The following is a 24,192-nucleotide window of genomic DNA, read 5'->3' as shown; positions in this document are numbered from 1 at the left end:
AAGACAATAAACTAAATAATAATTTTGGCTACCTCAGGGTAGCAGAATTGTAAATAATTTTAATTTTCTTCCTTATATTTTCCTGTAGTTTCCAAAATTTAAAAAACAAGCATATATACCTTTTCAGTAAGAAATAATAATAATAATTGAATTTATAGCACCTTTTATTGTAGGTATAAAAAGATGTAGTCTGTGAGGAGAGCAAAATGGAGGGATGGGGAAAATGTAATTAAATCAATAAAAATCCAGGGAACTGTATACCTGTAGAGGATTTGTTTATGAAGTCAGACTTTGAAGAATGCACATTCAACTCAGATGCCATGTCTACTGGGCAAATGACCAAATTTACTGCCGGGGCTATTTCCCATAACATGTGAAAACCAGTTGTGTGCTAGCAGCTGTCAATATCACTATTTCTGAAAGGATAAAAAAAGAGTGGAAACTTGGAGCAGGGGCAGATGGTTCAAAAGTGGGATGAGCTCAGAGAGCGCTTTCTCTCTGCAGGCCCCTCTGCTCCCAGGCATTTGGGCTCCAGGCTTCCATTGGTTCCTGCCATGCTGGGCCAGCCCTCAGTTTGCACTGGGCAGTTTCAAGGGCTAATATTCGCTAATGTTGTTTTTTCCCCCTGAGTGTTGGCCCCAGACACACAGCATGCACGGGGCTGTCAGTTCCAGGCAAATGAGAGCAACCTGGGGAGGCCAATGTGGCTTGCCTTGGGACCACTCAGGAGAAAGGAGGAGGCCAACTGGTGATCTCTCTCTGGGAGACACTGAGGAGGGCACTCACTCAGCTACGGACTTGTCATCTCTCTTTGGGGCTCTTGCAGGAAGCATCCAGCTGGTCCTTACATCTCTCTCTGCTCCAGTCCCCTGGGGCCAGGTCCTAACTGATCCTTCTCTTCCCCACCCACTCTGTGCCAGTCCTTGTCTGGCTGTCAGAAAGTGAGACAAATGATCAAAGCCCCATCCCTGCTTGTGCAGAGCTCAAAGCCTGGCAGTGGAGACAGACATGGAAGCAAATAATGCCAGAGCAGTCATGGGGACCCATGGTGGGTGGGCAAGAGGATGCACGCTCTGGAACCACAGTGCTGGGGCCCAACCTCCAGCCCCGCCACATCCTAACTTAGCTGTGTGACCTTGGGCAAGCCCCAGAACGTCTGCTCACTCTTCTCATCTGTTAAATAGGCAAAATAACAGTAGCTGAGAGGGTGACTGTGAAATTTAAGTGGAATGCTCTGGAAAAGCTCTCATCACACGGCCTGGCATGAGCTGGCACTCAAGGACTGTTAAAATTATTCACTGAAGGGGTTGTGAACAGAGAAGGCCTTCTGCCAAGGGCACAGGTCAGCAAAGCTTTCACGGGAGAGGTGGGGATGCAGCTGAGTCCTGAAGCATGAGCAGAGGCATTTGGATTTTGCTTATGTTTCTCCCCTGATCCAAACCTTCAACCCTAACCCTGCTGTCAAAGGAACAAAGCCACCCATGACACCTGCAGGACAAAACCCTCTCCCTGACACTTTCAACTCAGGATGATATTCTAAATATTTAACTACTGTGAAGGCTCAGGCACCGATCAACTCCTACAGCCTTAGTGCAGACAGGGCCTCCTGGAGCACCTGCAGGGCCAGATGCCAAGCTGTTGTTGCTGGATGGCAGGGACATCGTGGGGTTGGGAGCACTTGGGGCAGTGGCTTTTTGCCAACCCATAGAGAGAAGCATTTTAATAACTGGTTAAACAGCTGCACCTCTGCAAACCAGCTGATGGGCAGTAGAGCCCCTGTGCTAGTCTGTCTCAGTTGGTCTATGCGTCCCCCACTATCTCTGGATTTCCAGCCTGGAGCCTTTGACAGCTGCTCCTCTCGCCTAGAACACCTTCCCCACTTCCAATCATCAAATGGCTGGTTTTTTTCATCTTTCAAAGTCCGACTCAAATACCGCCTTGCCTGATCTGTCCCACTTCCAGTAGTTCCCTTCTGACACTACACTCTTTCTCCATTCTGGCTGTGCTGGACATGAGCCACGTGAGGCCTCCCGGAGTCCCCACTCCCTAGCAAAGGGCTGGACACACAGCAGCAAAGGTATGGTGGTAAAGGGAGCGGGTTCTGGAGCCAGCCTGCTGGGCCTGAATCCCTGTGCTACCACTTCCAGGCCCTGTGATCTTGGGCAAATTAGCTATCCTCAGCCTCACTTTGTCCATCTGTAAAACGGGGATGACAATAATAATACCTACCTCATGGAGTTATAATGGGGGATAAATGAGTTAATTCACGTAAAGTACTTAGAATGGTGCCTGGCACATACAGAATTCGATGAATATTATCTCTTACTATTATTGTGCTTATAGCTGGCACTTAATGCATGTTTATGGATTGACTAAATGAACGACTGATAAAAGCTTAATAATATATAGAATCAACAATGAAAAACATTAAAATAAAATGAAAAATGAAAGCTCAAGTAATATTGAAGTAAAGATTTAAGAGGCAGCTTCTGAGTTTATTTATATATAATCACGTACTGCATGATAATGACATTCTGGTCAGTAACAAACCTCATATATGATCGTGGTCCCATAAGATTATAATACTGTATTTTTACTGAAGCTCTTCTAGGTTTAGATATGTTTAGATGCACAAATGCCACTATGTTACAATTTCCTACAGTATTCAGTAGAGTAACATGCTATACAGGTTTGTAGCCTGGGAGCCATAGGCTCTACCGTGTAGCTTAGGTGTGGAGGTGAGGCTACACTAGCTGGGTTCATGTAAGTACACTCTGCAATGTTCCCACAATGACAAAATCACCTAATGATGCATTTCTCAGAGTGTATCCTTATTGTTAAGCAACATATCACTGTATACAGCAATTTGTGTCAGAAGATTAACATGTTTCTCAAAGGCTGTCCAATCAAATGGAGTGATTTGATTATCATTATGCCACTTTTTGTTTGTTTGTTTCTTTGAAACAGAGTTTTGCTCTGTTGCCCAGACTGAAGTGCAATGGCACAGTCTCGGCTCACTGCAACCTCAAACTCCCGGGTTCAAGTGATTCTTCTGCCTCAGCCTCCCAAGTACCTGGGTTTACAGGCACGTGTCACCATGCCCAGTTAATTATTGTATTTTTAGTAGAGATGGGGGTTTCACCATCTTGGTCAGACTGGTCTCGAACTCCTGACCTCAGGTGATCCACCCGCCTTGGACTCGCAAAGTGCTGAGATTACAGGCGTGAACCACCATGCCCGGCCCATTATTCCACTTTTATTAGCAATATTTGTTGTGCCTAAGCCAGGGACAAAACTAAAAGGAAAAAGGGAAGATGGAGGGCGATGTATATTAAGGCAAGAATGTTCTTGGCCTTAGATTTTCAGGCATTTCACCTTCACGTGGACTCCTCTGCCCTCTTTCTATACCCTGCATCCTTCTCATCTCATCCCACAGTGGGATGCAGTTGCGAGGGTGAACTCTGCACTCAAGCCTCCTGCCTTTGCATCCCAGTTCTGCTTGGTGATAGCTGTATGACCTGGGTAAGCTACGTAACCTCTCTGAGCCTGAAGTTCCTCATCATCAAGACAGATAGGGCAATCGTGTGGTGGCTCACGCCTGTAATCCCAGCACTTTGGGAGGCCAAGGTGGGTGGATCACCTGAGGTCGGGAGTTCGAGTCCAGCCTGACCAACATGGAAAAACCCTGTCTCTACTAAAAATATAAAAAATTAGCTGGGTGTGGTGGTGCATGCCTGTAATCCCAGCTACTCAGGAGACTAAGGTAGGAGAATTGCTTGAACCTGGGAGGCGGAGGTTGCGGGGAAGCGGAGGTTGCGGCGAGTCGAGATCGCACCATTGCACTCCAGCCTGGCAACAAGAGCAAAACTCTGGCTCAAAAAAAAAAAAAAATTTTTTTTGATGCTGACAGGCTCATAAGAGTCTTGTGAGAAATCAATGAGCTCATGCACTTAGAAGACAGCCTGACACACCATAAACACCTGGCAAAATGAGATGGTGATGATGATGATGGCTGCTTTAAGAAACTCAGCTCTAAGAGGATCAAAACACAGTCATGTGGCATACGTTTCAGTAGGTGAGTTGGTCCCTGGTCTCTACAATGAATCCTTCTCTGTTGCTCTGAGAGTGGGATTTTCAGTCTGTTTTTCTAGAAGGGGGATACTACCTGCATTAAGTCTCTAGTTCAGGGTTGTCCCATAGACGTTTCTGTGATGATGGGAATGTCCTATGCTGTGCAATATGGGAGCCACTGAGCCACACGTAGCTGTCAAGCATCTGAAATGAGGCACATGGTATTTTATTTAATTTGAATCCATTTAAATGTAAATAGCCACACATGGTTAGTGGTGACCATGCTGGCCAGTGCAGCTCTGGTTCCTTAGTCTTTGTGTCATAGAAGTCAGATTTTTTTTTCCCTTTTCCCATGAAATAAAGAGAAGCTGGTATTAGACTAAACTAGATTAATGTAGCAGCCAGTTTAGTGGGATTCCAAAAAGACCCGGACATTGAAATGAACAAGTGCAGCCTATCCATCTGATCAGACTAAACATGCATGTTCCCAGAGAGAGCTGTTTCTTAAACTTGAACCTCACAGCTTGTCACCTATGGTCAGAAACAATTTCTCCCCCTCGGCTGAGAACTCCTGGGCAACCGAGTAGAAGCTGTTTGACAAGCCCTGAAGGCCGGAGGTGTTTAACAGGCCTGAAGCGGGTGAAGTTTAGGATTTGCCCTGATGCTGTCCCCAGGGAGGACATCTGTCAAATCCTGCCTCGCCTTTCCCTGGTAAAGCTTGTCACTCATTTGCCATTCCTGAGCCACGTTAGAGGAGCTGGCTGCATTGTTAGGCTGAGGATGACCATTAAATTGGGATGCTAGAAGCTATCACTTGGCAGCTACTGCTCCAAAGCCTGAGAGTTCTGCAGGCTGGCCATGTCTGACCTTGGGGACCCATTCATGTCAGCAAACTGCAGAGGGATCCAGCCTCGCACGAGGGAAGGGGAGTCGAGGCCCTGCAAGGCTCACTCCAGTCCCCAAAGTCTGAGGAATATTTATAAGCACCTATGACAGGCTAAGCTCTACCAGGGAGACAAAAGTCACTACAAAAGCTGATTTCTTGCCTTTAGGTAACTTGTAAATGGAGGTTGGTTTCGGGTAAGGAACAGAGATAAGACACACGCACAAAAAACGACTATACCTTGTTATTCACAGTGTTGTCCCTGAGCCAGCAGCAACAGCCTCACCTGGGAGCTTGTTAGAAATGGAGACTCTCAGGCCCCACCCCAGTCCTAATGAATAGGATCTCCATTTTAAGAAGATCCTAGGTGATTCAAATCATGAATGCTTGAAAGACTCTGCTGGAATATATATCCAAGCCGTAAACACCATGATGGTGAGAATAATAATGGCCATTATCTATAAAAAGGCTAATGTGTGCTGAGTTTTAAGTGCTTAAAATATATTAACACAAAATTGCTTAATAACAGCCCTCTGAAGTAGATTCTATGATTATCTTCCATTTTACAGATAAGAAAACTGAGGCTCAGAGTGGCTAAGTAACTTATTTAAGGCCACACAGCTCATGAGTATTAGAGCTCTGATATTCACCTAGGTGTTCTGGCTCTAGAATTACAAAAAAAATCTAGAACTATTCTTCCTAAATGATGTACACATGTATTGAAATATCACACTGTACCCCATAAGCATATCAAATATTATTTATTAATTAAAAATAAAAAATGTTCTATGAAGATCCTTAGGTTTCAAATAACATTTTCCTACGAAGCAGCAATTTAGGATCAAAGACTTAATTTTATCATCTGCAGGTGAGGCATAACCTACTTCACAAGGCTGATGTGGGGGTTAAATTAAACTCTGTATGTAAAGTGTCTCACACAGTACATGACACATAGTAGACGCTCACCAAATGTTCAGTACTCTCCATTACCATCCCTTATGCTTCTATTGGGGTTTCAGACACAGTTCTGATCTCTTCCCTCCCTGCTCAGCATCCCTCTCTGAGCTCTTCTGAATTCCTCTTCTCTCTCTCTCTCTCTCTCTCTCTCTCTCTCTGTCTCACTCTCTCAAGACAGAGCCCTGCTCTATCACCCAGGTTGGACTGCAGTGGCACAATCTTGGCTCACCGCTACCTCCACCTCCCGGGTTCAAATGATTCTTGTGCCTCAGCCTCCCGAGTAGCTGGGACTACAGGCATGTGCCACCATGCCTAGTTAATTTTTTGTATTTTTAGTAGAGATGGGGTTTTGCCATGTTGGCCAGGATGGTCTCGCATTCCTGCCCTCAGGTGATCTCCCTGCTTTGGCCTCCCAAAGTGCTGGGATTACAGGTTTGAGCCACCACACCCAGTCTCTTCTGCATTCTTCACTGCCTAGAGGAGAACATCCTGCCGCCTTATCCAGTTTCTCAAACTTCCTTCCAGCTTGGTCTGGGGCTGCATCCAAAGCCTCTTCTGGACAAGGTCTCACTTTCTGTCCACTCACCTTCCTCCCCTGATGGTGCATATTCTGTTCCCTTAGCATGTAGCTCCTGTCCCTATAGTGACCCAGCACTCATTTGACATTTGTGATACTTACAGACTTTCCCCAACGTGCATGACTTTGGGCAAGTTACGCAACCATGTTGCATCTCAGTTTCCTCATCTGTAAAATGGAAAGACGTAAGGCTATCTGCTCCTGACTCAAGGAGTATTGGGAGGACTGAATGAGTTAATACACATAAAGTATTTAGAGCAGGGCCTGCCACATTTGTAAGTGTTCGTCAAAATCTCTTGCGATATCAAAGAAGAGATCAATCTGGATTAAGGGAGTAGAGAATAATCCCCACCATTTATGGATCACCCGCCATGGTGTCAATGATCATGCATGACACTTATGTAAGTTAGTTCAGTTGTCACTGAAACAGCCCCATGAAGTAGAAATTATTATTTCTTGTTCACAGCTGAAGCAACTGAAGCCTTGAGGTCAGACAGCACTTGAATGCAAGAACCAGTACCAAACTGAGGACTGCCTGAGTTGATTCGGCAACATGGCTCTCTGGGCTGGAAGCAGGAATACCTAGGTTTCAGGCACAGCTCTGTTCAGTTCTGCAAGCATTTATTGAGCACTTACTATATGCTATGCACTGATCATTTAGTACAATCTGAAGTGGTAGGGAAGGGTTTCTGGAGGAGGTGATGCCTAAATTGGATCTTGAAGGATGAACTTGAGGTAGCTAGAGGATGGCACAGAGGGGAGGAAGCATTTCAAGAGGGCAAAATATAAGTAAAGGCATGGAGGCACTGCCTTGCAAAGCCTCTGGAAATGTGCTCGTGACTCCAGCCAAGTCCCTCATCACTCTGGGCTTCAGTTTCATTAACTTCGACATGAAAGAAGCGAACTTTCTCTGTTCTAAGATCTCCTTTGACTAAATTTCATGTCCAATGACAGAACAGCCTAATGAAAAGTCATGCTTTCAAAGGCTATCCAATGGAACAAATCAATAAAAGTAGGTGTAGTATCTGCATCCTATATTGTGAAACAAACAAAAACTTTTGTGTGTACGCAGAAAACTAGACTAGAAGGAAATGCCTTATAGAGTCACAGTGCTTATCCCTGGATACAGAGACTAGGAGTCATTCAAAGTTCCTTCTTTATATTTTTTGGACTTTGTCACATTTTATTTAATAAGTGTATTCATTTTATACCCTGGAAATACTAATGAAGATTATGAAAAAAATTCTAGGGACTGGGGATGAGACTTTCAAACTTTGTTTCTTTAAAACCACTGCCCATGGAAGCAAAACAGACTAACGGATAAGAACGCAGACCAGGGCTTAACTCCAAAGGTTGAAGTATTCCTTCTCCAACTTCAGATGTGACCTTGGGCAATAAATCAACTTCAGTTAGGTTAATAAAACCGGGATAAAAACTACTCTGATTTTAAAAATTTAATTCTCTCTGATTTTTCTGAAAATGAAGATTATGGCCGGGCATGGTGGCTCACGCCTATAATCCTAGCACTTTGGGAAAATGAGGTGGGCGGATCACCTGATGTCAGGAGTTTGAGACCAGCCTGACTAACATGGCGAAACCATAGCTCTACTAAAAATACAACATTAGCCGGGCACGGTGGTGCATGCCTGTAATCCCAGCTACTCGGGAGGCTGAGGCATGAGAATCGCTTGAACCTGGGAGGCAGAGGTCACAGTGAGCAGAGATTGCGCCATTGCACTCCAGCCTGGGCAATAAGAGCGAAACTCCGTCTCAAAAAAACAAAAAACAAAAAACAAAAACAAAAAAAACAGAAAAAAAAGAAGATTACAACCCATATTAGAGGTCAGCAAACTTCTTCTGGGAACGGTCAAATAGTATTTTCAGCTTTCTGGACCCTAAAGTCTCTGTCATAACTAAGCAACTCTGTCACAGTGCAAAAGCAGCCACAAATAATATGTAAACAAATGAGTGTGGCTGTATTCCAATAAAACTTTATTTGTAAAAACAGACAGTGGGCCAGATTTACCAGCAGGGTGTTGTTAGCTAACCTCTAGCACATTGATGTAATGGCCCACTCATGGGCTGTAACCTGCAGTTTGAAACATAGTGGAACTACAGCAGTTTTTACCACGGACAGAGGAAATAAATTGCCACAATGCTCAAGTTACAAATGGATCATGTTTCAAAACTTTGCTTTTTGAGTCAATAATTTAGAATTCAACATGTATTTTTTTTTATCCTTAAGAATCATTTACATGGTGGTTGAGATTCCAGGTCTACAGAAAACAGATCTAATATCTCATGTTCTCGCTCTAGCATGTCCCCATTCATCCAGCAACTCTGAATTTCTCCAGAGCCATTAGCCCTGGGCTGGGCATTGTAGGGGACTGTAAAATGAGCCAGACATGATTGCTCCCTCAGGAAGATGAGGAAGTAGCATTCTTCCTCTGAGAATAGACCTTCTGAATCCCTGCTCAGGATACCAGGAATGGCTCTCCTCTCCTCCTTCTTGCTATTGAGGCTTCCAGGGTGTTAGACCAAGGAGTCCTTATATTGGGGTGGTATTTTGGTTCTCAACTGTGATGTGTAAGCCAGTCAGTTGTGACTTGTGTGGCTAATAATGGTAATAAGTGCTGGCCTGTGCAAATGATTCACTTGTGTGTTATTTATTTTTTTTAAAGTAAATTAGCAGAGACTGGGCACAGTGGCTCACATCTGTAATCCCAGCACTTTGGGAGGCCGAGGCAGGCGAATCAGTTGAGGTCAGGAGTTTGAGACCAGTCCAGCCAAAATGGTGAAACCCTGTCTCTTCTAAAAATACAAAAAATATTAGTTGGGTGTGATAGCACACACCTGTAGTCCCAGCTATTTGGGAAGCTGAGGCAGGAGAATCGCTTGAACCTGGAAGGTGGAGGTTGCAGTGAGCCAAAACTGCACCACTGCACTCCAGCCTGGGTGACAGAGTGAGACTCTGTCTCAAAAAAAAAAAAAAAAAAAAAAAAAAAAAAGAAAATTAGAAGAATATAGTGGACTTTGTCAGTTTTTGTTGTTGTTGTTTTTCTTTTCTTTTTTTTTCTTTTAGCTTCCCAGAACCACTGATGATGTTACTTGGTGTTTGGAGAATTTTCCATATTATGAGTCCATGGTTCTACTAGGTAGAAATTCACCTTCCCAGACTCCCTTGTTAGGGTCTAGGCAGGTCCTGTGACATGTAGGGTACGTGGAGCTGATGTGGGTGATGACAGAGACACTCAGTCTTTAGAGGCAACAATGACAGAGGTCCTGTTGGAGTGTTCAATGGCCAGCATCAGTAGTGTAAGGTCCAGTGTCTGTGCCTAGTACCAGTGGCTGTGAGATCTCTGCTAGAGCAGTCCTGGGGTACAATCCCAGGTTATGTAGCCTGGTTATATAGCCTCAAAGCCTGGATCTCTGGCTTCAATGCCCACCAGAAGTCTTATTAAGATCCAGTAAACATTTAGATTCATGGGACTATTATAGGCCACCCTGGGTCCAGCAGGACAGTATCAGATATTCTTTCAGTGGGAGTCCCTGCAGCACTTTGCCCAGTCATCAGGAGCTTATCTCCTGTCCAGGTGACATGCAGGTGCAAGGAGCTGAGATCCACATGGGTGATTGTGGGAGCTGCCCTGCCCTGGTTTGCAAACCCCAATATCTCTTGTAACAACTCCATAGCAATAGCTTCCAAGGTCTCTTCAAAGGACACAGCTAGTTACAAGAGTCCATAAATTAAGGGAAGTCCAAAGCTCTGGGTCTTTATCAAGTATTTCTGGTACCTCCAGGCCAGATGTAATTTGTCAATCTTGGATCATTCTGACCATAAGCAATGTTTCCCAGAAACATAGTTAACACTGCAATTTTTATAAGGTTTCCTCCAGGGGAACAGAGCTAGAGAGTTAATTCAAGGTCAAATTTTCTGCAGAAGGGGAAAAGATTTGTTAATCTTCTACCCATACTGGGCCTCCCAGAGGTTTTCTTCCTGCTTTAGGTGTCATGAGAGGTTCAGCTTTTGCAACTAAGTATCCTGACTGGTAGTGCTGTTTGCATCAAGGATACCTCTACTCACTTGCATTCTGATTTACATTCCTTAGTGGAAAAGAACAGAGTAGAGCTATAACTAACACACTGGACTTATTGCGTAACTGCAGGTATGTCCATAGGAGTAAGTTGAAGTTTGAATCTCGCTTGTCACATACATCACAGAGATAAAAAATGTTAAGATGCAATGTGTTGGGGTGAGCTTTTGGTAGCATGAGTATCATGGAACATGTATTTGGTTGTCATTCACTGCTAATGTCTGCTATATCTGCTTTATTAACTCTGTTTCTTCAAGTGTAAATTCTTCCATTTGCTAAGATTATTTTGTTTCACATTATTAGTTTTCCTCAAACAGTTGGTGATTGGTGATTGTATACCCACGTTTGTAGTTGAAAATCCCCTGGCAGACATTTCCCTGATATAAATGTCTGTACATTCTGTTTGCAAAAGGAACAAGAGCTACCACTACCTAGAAATAAATTCTGGTTTGTTTTCAGTGAGACTGGAAGAAGGCAGAACTACTTAATTGTCTAGTCTTCCAAGTGAAGCTGTGCACAGTTACCCCAGGCATTACCAGATAGCTACCTGAGGCAACAAAATACTCTCATTTATCCTACTATTTTTTTTTTATCTTGTGGTAATAAATTACTAAAATCATCCATGGCCAAAGACATCTAGGAATCACTGATATTTCCAGTAATGATACAGGTGAGGGAAACCTTAGTCTAGATTGAGGACGATTCTTTTTGAAAACAGTACCCTCACATGGCTCCTTCTATCAAAATTAAGGTGTTTTCACTTATCATTACTATTTGGAAAATAAATATCACTAATTGTAAATATTACAAAATTTGTCTGAGTTTTTTAAAATAAAAATATCTGAGGTATCTGAATGATTTTAGAAGCTCAAGAAATAGGAGCCAAAGTTCTGGAAAAACTTAAACTACAGAAATCTCACACTGGCACTGAGCTTCTTCAAAATTCCACAATGAAAAACGAAACTATCCAAAACAAATGGAGCAACTCCAAAGCTGTGCCCACATGAAATGGCAAAATGGCGCATGCAGGCCTACTTCCAAATACTTCAGCCAAGAAACGCTGTTCTCACAAGAAGGGATGGTTTGAGGCATAAAATAATCCATATTTCGCCAATATTTCCCAGGATGTCTGTTGGGCACAGATGAAAACAAATAATATTCAGCCCCTGTTCTTGAAGAGCTTATAGTCTAGAGGAAAACCATATAAGCATCATGGCCCTACCTGACTTTGTCAGAATAAAGATAGTCAAGGAGATGATACTGTTTGATAGATTTGCAGAATAAAAAGGACGCACACACACACACACACACACAGAGAGAGAGAGAGAGAGAGAGAGAGAGAGAGAGAGAGAGAGAGAGAGGAGAAAGAAATAACTCCAAATTAGAGTTCTAACTTCTACTGGAAATTCTCATTTGGAGGCTTTGGTACAGAGCTGGTGTAAATAAACACTTGACTGAAAACAGAGGGCCCCTCGCCTCTGAAGTTCTTCCGCTTGTGTTTTCCGGTGCTAAACACTAAAACCTATTCCATCAGGGAGCAGGAAGAAATAACGATCCCTCTGGAAAGAATCACAGGCAGGTTTTCTTTAAGGACAATGAAAACAGCATTTTAGAGCCCCCAAAATATAATATAAGTGACTGTTTTAGGGAGGAAGGGGGTTCCCCTCGTGCCAGGCATGGCACCGGATGTCTTAGCTACAATGTCTAATTCATTGCTTACATCAGTCTCATGAGGATGGTTGTGTTCTCACTTTACGAAGGACAAATGCAGTTTCAAAGAGGTGAAATAACAGAGCTACAAGAAGCCGAGCTGGGATCCAAATTTAAAGGACTATATGACTTCCAATCCACATGCTTCCCAGAGGATCACACTGAACAGAACATGGAAAATGCTAAGTTCCACTTTGTCTTTTGTGCTGACTCCTGAAAATTCAACCAAAGAGGCATGGAAAGAACGAGATAAATGGCTCTAACAAATTCTGGGACATGTTCTCATTGCTCTCCTTCCCTGCTCATGCCTCTTTAAAGCTTGTCCCAGAAGGTTTGGAAGCGTTAGAGGGTCCTTTTTGACTGCCAGCCACTCCAACTACACTCTCAGTCCAGAAGGAGATTCAAGAGGGAAAATGGACACTGTGTAATAGAAAGTATAATGGGAGCTGGGCAACTGTGCTGAGCAGGAGTGGGAGGATGTCACATCGTGAGACTTCCATTTTAGAAGTTTCGCTGTGAGGAAGATGGAGCTCGTCAGAGGGTGGTGGTGGTAGTTGTTGTTGTTGCTCTTCTTCTCTTTCTTTTTCTCCTCCTCCTCCTCGTGGTGGTGGTTGTTGTTGCTCTTCTTCTCTTTCTCCTCCTCCTCCTCCTTCTTCTTCTTCTTGCTGTTCTTCTCGTTGCTGTTCTTCTTCTTGTTGCTCTTCTTTTTCTTCTTCTCCTTCTTCTCCTTCTTCTTCTTCTTCTTCTTCTCTTCTTCTTCTTCTTCTTCTTCTTCTTCTTCTTCTTCTTCTTCTTCTTCTTCTTCTTCTTCTTCTTCTTCTTCTTCTTCTTCTTCTTCCTCTTCCTCTTCCCCCTCCCCCCCCCTTCCCCCCTCCCCTCCCTTTCCCCCCTCCCCCTCCCTCTCCTTCTCCTTCTTATTCTTCTTCGAGACAAGGTCTTACTTTGTGACCCACGGTGGAGTACAGTAGTGCAATCTCAGCTCACTGCAGCCTCGACCTCCCAGGCTCAAGCAATCCTCCTGCTTCAGCCCCTTAAGTAGCTGGGACTACAGACAAGCACCACCACACCCAGCTAATTTTTATATTTTTCGTAGAGATAGGGTCTTGCTATGTTGCCCAGGCTGGTCGGTCTGGAACTCCTGATCTCAAGTCATCCACGTGCCTCGGCCTACCAAAGCGCTGGTGTTACAAGTGTGAGCCACTGTGCCCAGTCTTGGTCAGAGGATTTTTAAATTTAATTTAAATTTATTTTGGATGGAATCTCACTCTGTCACCCAGGCTGGAGTGCAGTAGCATGATCTTGGCTGACTGCTACCTCCACCTCCTGGGTTCAAATGATTCTCCTGCCTCAGCATCCTAAGTAGCTAAGACTACAGGTGTGTGCCACCATGCCCAGCTAATTTTTTGTATTTTTAGTAGAGACGGGGTTTCACCAAGTTGGCCAGGCTGGTCTCAAACTCCTGACCTCAGGTGATCCACCCACCTCAGCCTCCCAAGGTCAGAGGACTATTAAAGCTTACACGCAGGGAGACCATGTAGACATCAAAAGTAGAAACTGAAGTAGAAAAGATGGGGTCCTGAGCATACAGTGGCAGTGGTCTAGCGGGGAAGGAATAAAGAAATCTCACTGATGCAGCCTCAATAAGACCTGCTGACCAGCTGGAGATGGTGAGGGAGAGGAAGGAGTGCCAGTCAAGTCTCAGTTTTCTGACCAGGGCGATGAGGCCAATGGTGGTACCATTCTTAGAGCCTGGGGAGAAAGGAGGAATGGTGGGTTTTGGGGGAGAGATGAAGGCTGTAGTTTTGAAGTAGTCTGAGCTCTCCAGATGGAAATGTCCCATGGGCACTTAGATCAATAGGTTTGCTCATTCTTTGATTCTACAAATATTTGTGGACTTCCCATTCTGCTCCAGATGTTGAGTTTGGCATCAACTGAGGAGTGATGGCCAAAACAGATGTGTCCTCTGCCTTCATGAAGCTTTACAGGCAATAAATAAACACAGAAATACACACATAGTTACAAATTACAGTAAGTGTGAGGCAGAAAAGAATAAGGTGCTAGGAGAAGAAGAATCAGCCTGCAAGTATGAGACCTGACAGTGGAAACTGGAAGTCGGCCGAGTGGGATGAGAAGGTTCTGGAGCTCAGAGGAGGCAGTGTCTAGCCGCAGCAGGGAGAGGGGCTCATCTGCATGGAGGTGGGAGCAGGAGATGACATGAGAGAGCTGAGCTGCTGGACAGCTGCACTACTGGACAGGCTGTCGGGGCTGGGGGTGAAGAGCTAGACACCCCATAGCTGAGGCCAGTGGTTTCCATTCTCTCAACTCTTAGCATTTATACCCAGAGACAGCAAAGTTTCGGTGTGTCTGAACGATTATTTTTTGGCTATGGGCATCTTACCACTTCTCCATTTTGGGCATGTTTGCACGTGAAAATATGCACAAGGTACTGACTGATTTGTTGTGGATGGCGGGAGACCTGAGTAATTTAAGGAGTTAATTTCCTGATTAAGTTAACTCCAGACTGGATTGAAATATTGGTGTTAAATTGGGATTCTTAAAGAAAAAGAAGAAGTAGCCTGGCATGGTTGCTCACTCCTATCCCAGCACTTTGGGAGGCTGAGGCAGGAGGATTACTAGAGCCCAGGGTTTGGAACCAGCCTGGGCAACATGGTGAAACCCTGTCTCTACAAAAAAAATGCAAATATTAGCTGAGTGTGATGGGGCGTGACTGTAGTCCCAGCTACTTGGGGGGCTGAGGAATGAGAATCACTTGAGCCGGGAGGCAGAGGTTGCAGTGAGCAGAGATCATGCCACTGCACTCTATCTAGCCTGGGTGACAGAGTGAGACTCTGTCTCAGAAAAAAAAAAAGAAAAGAAAAAAAGAAACAGCAATCTCCATGTAGCCTATGTTCCATCCTTTTCCCTTAACTGAAAGCCAAGAGACATGGTTTTGTAAGAGAGCCCAATTCAGCCCCAATGCATCTGGCAGAAACAGAGCATCCAACGAGCTTTTCAAAACCACTTGGCACCAAGTAACAGAAAGGAAAACTGTAGGAGCCCAAGTTGGGAGTCGTTCAGCTACATGCAGAGCATATCTACAACAACAATAATAAAATTTAACATTTATTGAGCACCTACTATGTACTGGGCACTGTTCAATTTATTTAATTTTCAAACAACCCTATGTAGGATTTACTCTTTGTATCCCTATTTTGCGGATGCCTTTCCCAAGGATCCCCAGCTTTTAATTAGAAGAGCCTAGATTTGAACCTAGGCAGTCGGGATCACAGAGCCTGCTCTCTTAACCACTCTTTCTGATAAATGGGTCACACCTACAGTACTTAAGAGTAAATGGGTCTGTATGGAGGAGGGGCCTGATTCATCAGGCACTGTGGGGAGAGGATCTATGAACCCGTTGCTAAAGGAAGTGGGGAGGCAGAGAGAAGGCCTCCAGGCAGTCTCCGGGTCCTCTCCCAGTTCCTTCCTTCCCCATGAGGATTTGGCTTCAAAGAACAGTCACACTGCCTCCCCCTGGGCAATCAAGCCCCTTGCACACCTGAGAGGCCCACTTCTGGCTGAATAGGTGCTTCTGGTTCTCCCGGGTCCCAGGGCAGCCAGGATGAAAGAAGATGAAGATAACTCCCATGCGAGGCGGTGGCGTCCTCCAAGACTGCCTTCATGAGGAAGCCACTTTCACTGCAGAGGCCCTTACCCCTCTGGAATTTGCAGACCCACTTATCTGACAGGCCAGTTTTATCCTAAACAGAACCAGCCCTGTAAAAACCCATTTCAAGGACCCCCACATAGGTCTAAGATACCCACTCAGGGTGCAAAGTTCCCACCGGACCACTCTGGCAAGTTTTAGGAAGTGAGTCCTTTCTACCCCCATCATCCTCCCCATTTGGACACTTGCCCCACCCTGGAGGCAGTACCCACCCACCACAAGGCAAGGCATTTCTTACCTTTCCACCTGGAGGTTGACTTTGGAAGGCTCCACATTGGGGTTTTCCCATTCCATTTGCGGGCAGTGCATGAAATAGCAAAGGGTGTACAGGGCCTCCGGCTCCCAGTACAGCGCCCCCTGCTTGTGGTGCAGGGGGGTGCCATTGCCGTGGTGCTTGGCATTGAGGGGCTGCAGGTGATGCATTGCACGGGACACCAGGTCACCTGTGGACAGAAGGAAGATTTCAGATTTCCAGGCAGCCAACACTGGCAGAGAAACTGTACCTGAAGATCTCTGTAGAGACTCTGGTCCTTGCAGTCCCTTACTTAAATGAAATAGTCCATGAGACCTTGAAGTTACATACCAAGCAGAGAGGAATGGATTCATTTATTTGGCATAGGAGGGTTTACTGAATCTGGGGTGCTGTTTCAAGCACAGAGGGCTGCTAAGATCATTTTAACCCTGCCTTTCTGGAACCCAATGTTTCTAACAAGGCGCAGGAAGCTCTTTGAGTCCCATTCCTGAGTACTGCCTCCCTCGCCTTGTGACACACCCTCTATGTTGTGGCCAACACTGCTTTAATGGTAGTCATAAGAATGGGCTATGCTCTCTCTTGCCCCTGAGCCTTGTGCATATGCTATTCCCTCTGCCCAGAACATTCTCTCCCTCTTCTTCTCCAGGCTAACTCCTACTGATCATCCAGGTATCTGCTTATAAATTAATTCCTCTAGGAAACCCCCTCTGGAGTCACCCCTGCCTTGACTTGGTTATCACACTGTACTTTTCTTTTTTTTTCCCTTTTTTTTTTTTTTTTTTTTTTGAGATGGAGTCTCTGTTGCCCAGGCTGGAGTGCAGTGGCATGATCTCCACTCACTGTAACTTCTGCCTCCCGGGTTCAATCGATTCTCCTGCCACAGCCTCTTGAGTAGCTGGGACTACAGGTGCCTGCCACCACAACTGGTTCATTTTCGTAATTTTAGTAGAGATGGTGTTTCACCATGTTGGCCAGGCTGCTCTCGAACTCTTAACCTCAGGTGATCTGCTCGCCTCTGCCTCCCAAAGTGCTGGGATTACAGGCATGAGCCACCATGCTTGGCCCTATAAAAGTAAATTTGATGACAACAAAACAGTGTACAGTTCACCCTTGAACAACACAGGCTGGAACTCCGTGGATCCACTTATATATGGATTTTCTTCCACCTCGGCCACCCATGATACAACAAGACCAACCCCTCCTCTTCCTTCTCCTCCTGGGCCTACTCAACATGAAGATGACAAGGATGATGACCTTTATGATGATCCACTTCCACTTCATTAATAGCAAATATATTTTCTCTTCCTTACGGTTTCCTTAATAATTTTTTCTTTTCTCAAGCTTACATATTGTAAGAATATCATATATAAGAATATAACATAAAATATATGTTAGTGGGCTGTTTATGTTATCAGTAAGGCTTCTGGTCAACAGTGGGATATTAGTAGTAAGTTTTTGGGGAGTCAAAAGTCACACAGAGAGTTTTGACTTCACGAGGGTTCAGTGCCCTTAAGTCCCACATTGTTCAAGGATCAAATGTAATTAATTTCTAGCTGAATTCTGGCCCTGTTTTCCTTTTTATAAATAACAGGTGTTAGAGAAGTGTTAAGGGCTCATATCAAATGGAGCCTTTCTTTTTAAAGTAATTAATATTCAAATGAATTTAAAATAATCACTCTATAATCAATATTATTTAATGCACTGGCCCTGTCCCACTTATAATCCTCTCATGCACATCAGAATCTGTTGCATACCTCAGGAGACAGTTGACTAAGATATCTGTGATGTTTAATTTTTTTTTTTTTTGAGACAGAGTCTCGCTCTGTTGCCCAGACTGGGGTGCAGTGGCGCGATCTCGGCTCACTGCAACCCCTGTCTCCTGAGTTCAAGCGATTCTCCTGCCTCAGTCTCCTGAGTAGCTGGAATTACAGGCATGCACCACCACTCCCGGCTAATTTTTTTGTATTTTTAGTAGAGATGAGGTTTCACCATGTTGGCCAGGCTGGCCTCGAACTCCAGACCTCAGGTGATCCACCTGCCTTGGCCTCCCAAAGTACTGGCATTACAGGCGTGAGCCACCAGCGCTTGGCCGGTGATGGTAAATTTTATGTGTCAACTTGGCCAGGTCATGGTACCCAGTTCTTTGATCAAACACTAGTCTAGATGTTGCTCTAAAGAAGCTTTTTTTTTTCCTTTCCAACTTTTATTTTAGGTTCGGGGGTACACACGTAGGTTTGTAACATGAGTAAACTGCATGTCACAGGGGTGTGCAGATTATTTTGTCACCAGGTAAACAGCATAGTACCAGACAGGTAGTTTTTCAATGTTCATGCCCCCTCATCCCCTACCCTCAGGTAGGCCCTAGAGTCTATTGTTCCCTTATGAAGGTATTTTTTAGATGTGGTTAACATTTAAATCAATAGACTTTGAGAAAAGCAGATTACCTTCCACAATGTGGGTGGGCCTCATCCAATTAATTGAAGGCCTTAAGAGAAAAGACTGAAGTTCCCCGAAGGGGAAAGCATTCTGCCTCCAGACTGCAACATCTTCTACTAGAATCTCCAGCCTGCTGGCCTGCACTGCAAAATTTTGGACTTGCCAGCTCCCATAATCACATAAGCCAATTCCTTAAAATAAATGACTTTCTCAGTCTTTCTACAGAGAAAGAGAGAGAGAGAGAAATCCTGTTGGTTCTGTTTCTCTGGAGAATGCTGACTAATACAATATCTGACATGATGCTAGCCCCTGTTGGGGGGATGTGTCTTCCCCATCCCCTCTCATTGTTCAGCTGAAACCAGGCCTTTTTATCTCACCCCTTCTCCACCATCCTGCTGTACATTTCAACGTGACACATTTACCTAACATCCAAACTCGAGTAAGTGAGGCAAAGTGAGAGGCAGGAGTTGCTCTTCCAAAGGCTTAGGACTCATCTCCTGGCTTCCTGTTTCCTGCCTGAGGGAGGGGCCACTACTTCAAAAGATGACTGACAAGAGGACTGTTCACCAGCTTTAGGGGGGTTGACTATGGGAATGAGGTTCACAGAGCTCTTGATTGATTGACTACAGATGCAGCCTTAAAGTCCTTCTCAAGACAAGATTCCAAGCAGCTACTATTTTTTTCTCTTTTTTTTTAAGAGACAATCTGTCACCCAGGCTGGAGTACAGCAGGGTGACCATAGCTCACTGCAGCCTGAGCTCAAGTGATCCTCCCACCGAAGCCTCCCAAGTAGCTGGAACTACAGTCACAAGCCACCATGTCTGGCTATTTTTTAATTTTTAATTTTTAATTTTTTGTAGTGGAGATGGAGTCTTGCTTTTGTACCCAGCCTAGTCTTGAACTTCTGGCCTCAAGTGATCCTCCTGCCTCAGCCTCCCGAAGTACTGGGATTATAGGAGTGAGCCACAAGCAGCCCCTATTTCTAATAGGAGTTGTCAAAACAATGGAAAGCTCTATGTTATCTAAGTCCTAAGGCTTTGTTAGGACAGCCTAACTAGACTATAATCCACTGAGCTCAGTGCCTGGCCAACAGATCAGGGCCTTGAGCAGATGGCAGCAGAGGGTATGATGGTTAATTTTAGGAGTCAACTTGACTGGATTAAGGGATACCTAGATAGCTGGTAATACATTATTTCTGGGTGTGTCTGTGAGAGTGTTTTCAGAAGAAACTGGCATTTGAGTCAGTGGGCTGAGTGAGGAAGACCTGGCCTCACCCAATGTGGGCAGGCACCATCCAAGTGGCCAAGACCTGGATAGAACAAAAAGGCACAGGAAAGGTAAAAATTTTTTTTTCTCTCTCTCTCTCTCCTGGAGCTGGAACACTCTTCTCTTGCCCTTCCACCTCCTGCCATATGAGGACATGGCAACAAGCCACCATCTTGGAGGCAAAGAGAGCCAGACCACTTGACCTTGACCTGGCTGGCATCTTGATCTTGAACTTCCCAGCCTCCAGAACTATGAGAAAATACATTTCTGTTCTTTATAAATCTTCCAGTCTCAGAAGTTTTGTTAGAGCAGCACGAATAGACTAACGCAGGGGGTTACATCCTTACATCTGTCTGCATCTTCACATACCCAGGCCTGAGCCTGCCTCTCCACTCTCCATTTCTCACAGCTGGAAAATTCATCCAAGAAAAATTTTAAAAGCATCAAGGAAGGACATTCTTTTTTAGAGGCAGATCACAGGGAAGACACAAGGGCAGCTGCAGATGGAAAACGTGGGGAACTACTGCTGAAAGTTAGGTAGGGGTCAGAGGAAAGAGTTCAAATCTCAGCTCTAGCCTGTGTAAACACAGGTGAGTCACTTAACCTCTCAGGTGAGGAATAATCTTCACCTCTCAGGTGGTTATGAGGGTTAAGTGCAAAATGTGCAAATGCCTGGCACACTTGGCATTGAATAAGCAGTTCTCCTGGGCTCATGGCCTGCCTGCTCTTCCTCCTTTCTGAGTGGTGAGACCAGGATGCTGGGTACATGGGACAGAGAGGGGTAGTCCTGCCAGCACCCTGAATCCTGAGCACCTGATATGCTGCTTCATGCTGGGATTGACTTTTTAGGACTCTACACTGCAAAGCTGCTCACCCCTGGGGTCCCTTTGGGCACTGAGATCCCTAGCTGCTACTGCTTCCTTTTTCTCTCCATTCTCATCTTTTAGAGATTGCACGCCCTGGGAGGAAGAAAAAAAAGGAAGTTAAGCTGGGTGCCTGCCTCCAGGCATTCACATCACTGTAGCCTAGTAAGGGGAAGCTCCAACCACTGGTCAGAATAAGAGCTGCCAATCAGTGAAAGTTGGGAAGGGATCTAGAAGAAAACTCATAGACAGAGGCCTGGGGTAGGATCAGGCACTGTGACAATGTTTTTGATTTTCCGATGAGGACAGTGACCTAGAGTAGAGGAAAAGGAGACAGCAGAGGTAGAAGCCCCAATAGGCTGAGCACCCACCACGTCTCCGGGCATTTAGACACGTTTTCTGATTTGATTTATATAAGAGCCACATGAGGGGGGAATTATTATATCAATTTCAGAGATGGGAAAATTGAGGGGGGAGGCAACTAGCCCAGGTGTCACTCAGCAAGTGGCAGACTGTGACTCCAACCTGGAGTTGCACATACAATGTTGGCTTGTGTTGTCACTACAACACAGTGCCTCCAAAAAGCCACAAATCTAGAATCCACTTTTGGGTGGGGCCCTTAAAAATTCTGATGAAGAGTCTGAGGCTTAAATCCCAAAATTCTCCCAAAGTCGGTGCCATCACACACTCCAGATGGGGCCCACTTGGTGGAGTGGGGGCTCCGGAGATTGGTCGGCCTCTGCTGATGGAGCAGAGCTTCCAGCTTGGGGTTCTCAGAGTCTGTCCCATTGGTGTCTGTCTGGAGGACAGCGGGGTGGCAGATGGGTCAACCTGCATAAGTGACCAAGGAGGCTGTGAGAAATCACCGAGCAGGAAGAGCCTGGAGGGGTGGAAGAAGCAACTCAACAATGAGGGAGGCCCGGAAGGAAGCTGGTGCCGAAATCAACAGAAGCCTGGCTTCTCTGATCAGACTTCCTGCCTGGCCCCTGGCAGAGCTGAAAGAGCTGCTCCCTGAAAGCTGTGAAAAGGAGGAGGAGCTCAGGCAGCTGAGCTCTGGGGTCACCTGAGGAGGCTAAGGTGGATGACAGCAAACCAGCAGCTAGTGCTTCCTGTGTGCAGGATAATTCTCAGCACTGTATAACTGTTATACCGATTTAAGTGCCACATGATCCAATGGGGCAGGTCCTGCTAGCATATTCATCTCACAAATGAGGAGAGTGAGGCACAGAGAACTAATAAAAGTACACTGCCACTGAGTCCAAGAACTGGCCTGGAAGCTGCTGCCATCTGGCTCTCCCCTACACCACACTGCCCCGTGAAGGCAGAGGTCTTCATGCCCTGGGGGCAGCGCTGACACAGTGAGGCCTCCGGAGATCCCAAGCTGCTTCTGCATCCCCAGGGTTTTGGCAGAACAGCTCAGCATCCCTTCCACTGGTGTCTGTTGGTGGTGGCATTCTTGGTGGGCATAGAGTGGGGAAGAGCTGCATAGACCATGGAGGCAGGTTGATGCCAGTAGCTTTGGAGAGGCCTGGAGACTTCCCAGTCCTGCCCTTGGCTGGGAGGTCAGGGTCCTCCAAGGCAGCCCCAGCCATAGGCTCATGCAGGTTCACAGGAGGCCAAGGCTGCAGGCTGTGGGCAGCCCCAAGCTGGGCCACAGCCTGGCAGGAAGAAGTGGTGGTTACACATCAGATGCCACCTGGGGACTCTGAAAAACTGTGGGGCGCAGAGGCTGGAATTCCTGTGAATCTGCATTTAGAGGGCAGAGTCTGAGAAGCTCTGAGGCTGGCCAGATCTGAGGTGGACCTGGCCTCCACTGCCCCCGGAGAGAAGCAGTTTGAAGGGTGTGGGCTGCCTGGTAGCTGAGCCATGTTGACACTCACTGTTCTCTGGGAGGAAGGCTGTGCTGCAGACAGCCTGGAGTGAGCAAAGGAGGGCGGAGGGAAAGCCAAGGGGGAAGGCTGCCATCAGGAAGATGTGAGAAGCAATTCTATTTCTTTTTCTTCCTTTTTAGTTGACACATAAGAATTGCACATATTTATGGAGTACACAGTGATATTTTGATACATATACATAATGTATGATGATCAAATCAGGGTAATTACCATACCCATCACCTCAAACATTTATCATGTCTTTGTGCTTGGAACATTCAAAATCCTCTCTTCTAGTTTTCTGAACATATACAATACATTATTGTTAACTATATTCACCCTACAGTGGCATAGAACATTAGAACTTGGTTCTTGATCTAGCAATAATTTTGTAGCTATAACCAACCTCTTCCTATCCTCTTATCCCAGCTACTCTTCCCGGCTTCTAATAACTATAATGTTAGTCTCTACTTCTATAGGCTCAATTTTTTTATGATTCCATATACGAAGAAGATCATGTGGCATTTATCTTTCTGTGCCTGACTTATTTTATTTAATATATCGTTCTCCAGTTTCATCCACGTCACCATGAAGGACAGGATTTCATTTTTAATGGTTGAGTGGTATTCCATTGTGTATATATACACATTTTCTTTATCCATTCATCTGTTGATGAACTCATCATAGGTTGCTCCATATCTTGGTTTTATAAATAGTGTTACAATAAACATGAGGGTGCAGACATATCTTGGATATACTAATTTTTGTTCCTTTGGATAAATGCCCAGTAGTGGAATTGTTGGATCATATGGCAGTTCTATTTTTAGTTTTTTGAGGCTCCTCCACACTGTTCTCCATAATGGCTGTATTAATTTACATTCCCACTAATAGTGTGTGAGGATTCCCTTTGCTCTACATCCTTGCCAGTATTCGTTATTTTTTCTTTTTGATAACAGCCATTCTAACTGGGGTGAGATATCTCAATGTGGTTTTGATTTGCATTTCCTTGATGATTATTGATGTTAAGCATTTAAAAATATACTTGTTGGCTGTTTGTATGTCTTCTTTTGAGAAATGTCTATTTAGATCTTTTGCACATTTTAAAATCATATTTTTATTTTTATTTTATTTTTTTTTGCGGTTCAGTTCCTTGTCTATTCTGGACATTAGTCCTTTGTCAGGTGAATAGTTTGCAACTATTTTCTCCCACTCAAAAGGCTGTCTCTTCAATTTGTTAATTTTGTTTCCTTTGATGCACAGAAGCTTTTTCATTTGATATAGGCTCATTTATCTATTTTTGGTTCTGTTGCCTGTACTTTTGAAGTCTTACCTCTAAAATGTTTGCCTAGACCAATGTCCTGAAGCATTTCCCCTATGTTTTCTTCTAGGAGTTTTACATTTCAGGCCTTGCATTTAAGTCTTTATCCATTTTGAGTTGATTTTCATATATGGTGAGAGATAGGGATCTGGTTTCATTCTTCTGGATA

General features: G+C 44.9%; 1 protein-coding gene across 2 annotated transcripts in view; it reads right to left on the bottom strand.

The window, feature by feature from the left end:
- BTBD11 (BTB domain containing 11) overlaps positions 1 to 24,192 on the bottom strand; it is a 337,775-nt gene that overhangs the window by 99,438 nt on the left and 214,145 nt on the right. For both annotated transcript variants that reach the window (XM_025401973.1, XM_025401974.1), the window contains exon 3: positions 16,255 to 16,459. In XM_025401973.1, the coding sequence (XP_025257758.1) occupies positions 16,255 to 16,459 (205 nt within the window). The remainder of the gene's footprint in view (positions 1 to 16,254; positions 16,460 to 24,192) is intronic.

This window comes from Theropithecus gelada, chromosome 11 (genome assembly GCF_003255815.1).
Source record: "Theropithecus gelada isolate Dixy chromosome 11, Tgel_1.0, whole genome shotgun sequence".
NCBI classification, from domain to species: domain Eukaryota; kingdom Metazoa; phylum Chordata; class Mammalia; order Primates; family Cercopithecidae; genus Theropithecus; species Theropithecus gelada.
Note: the sequence above shows the minus strand (reverse complement) of the source record. Positions and strands in the feature narration are given on the sequence as shown.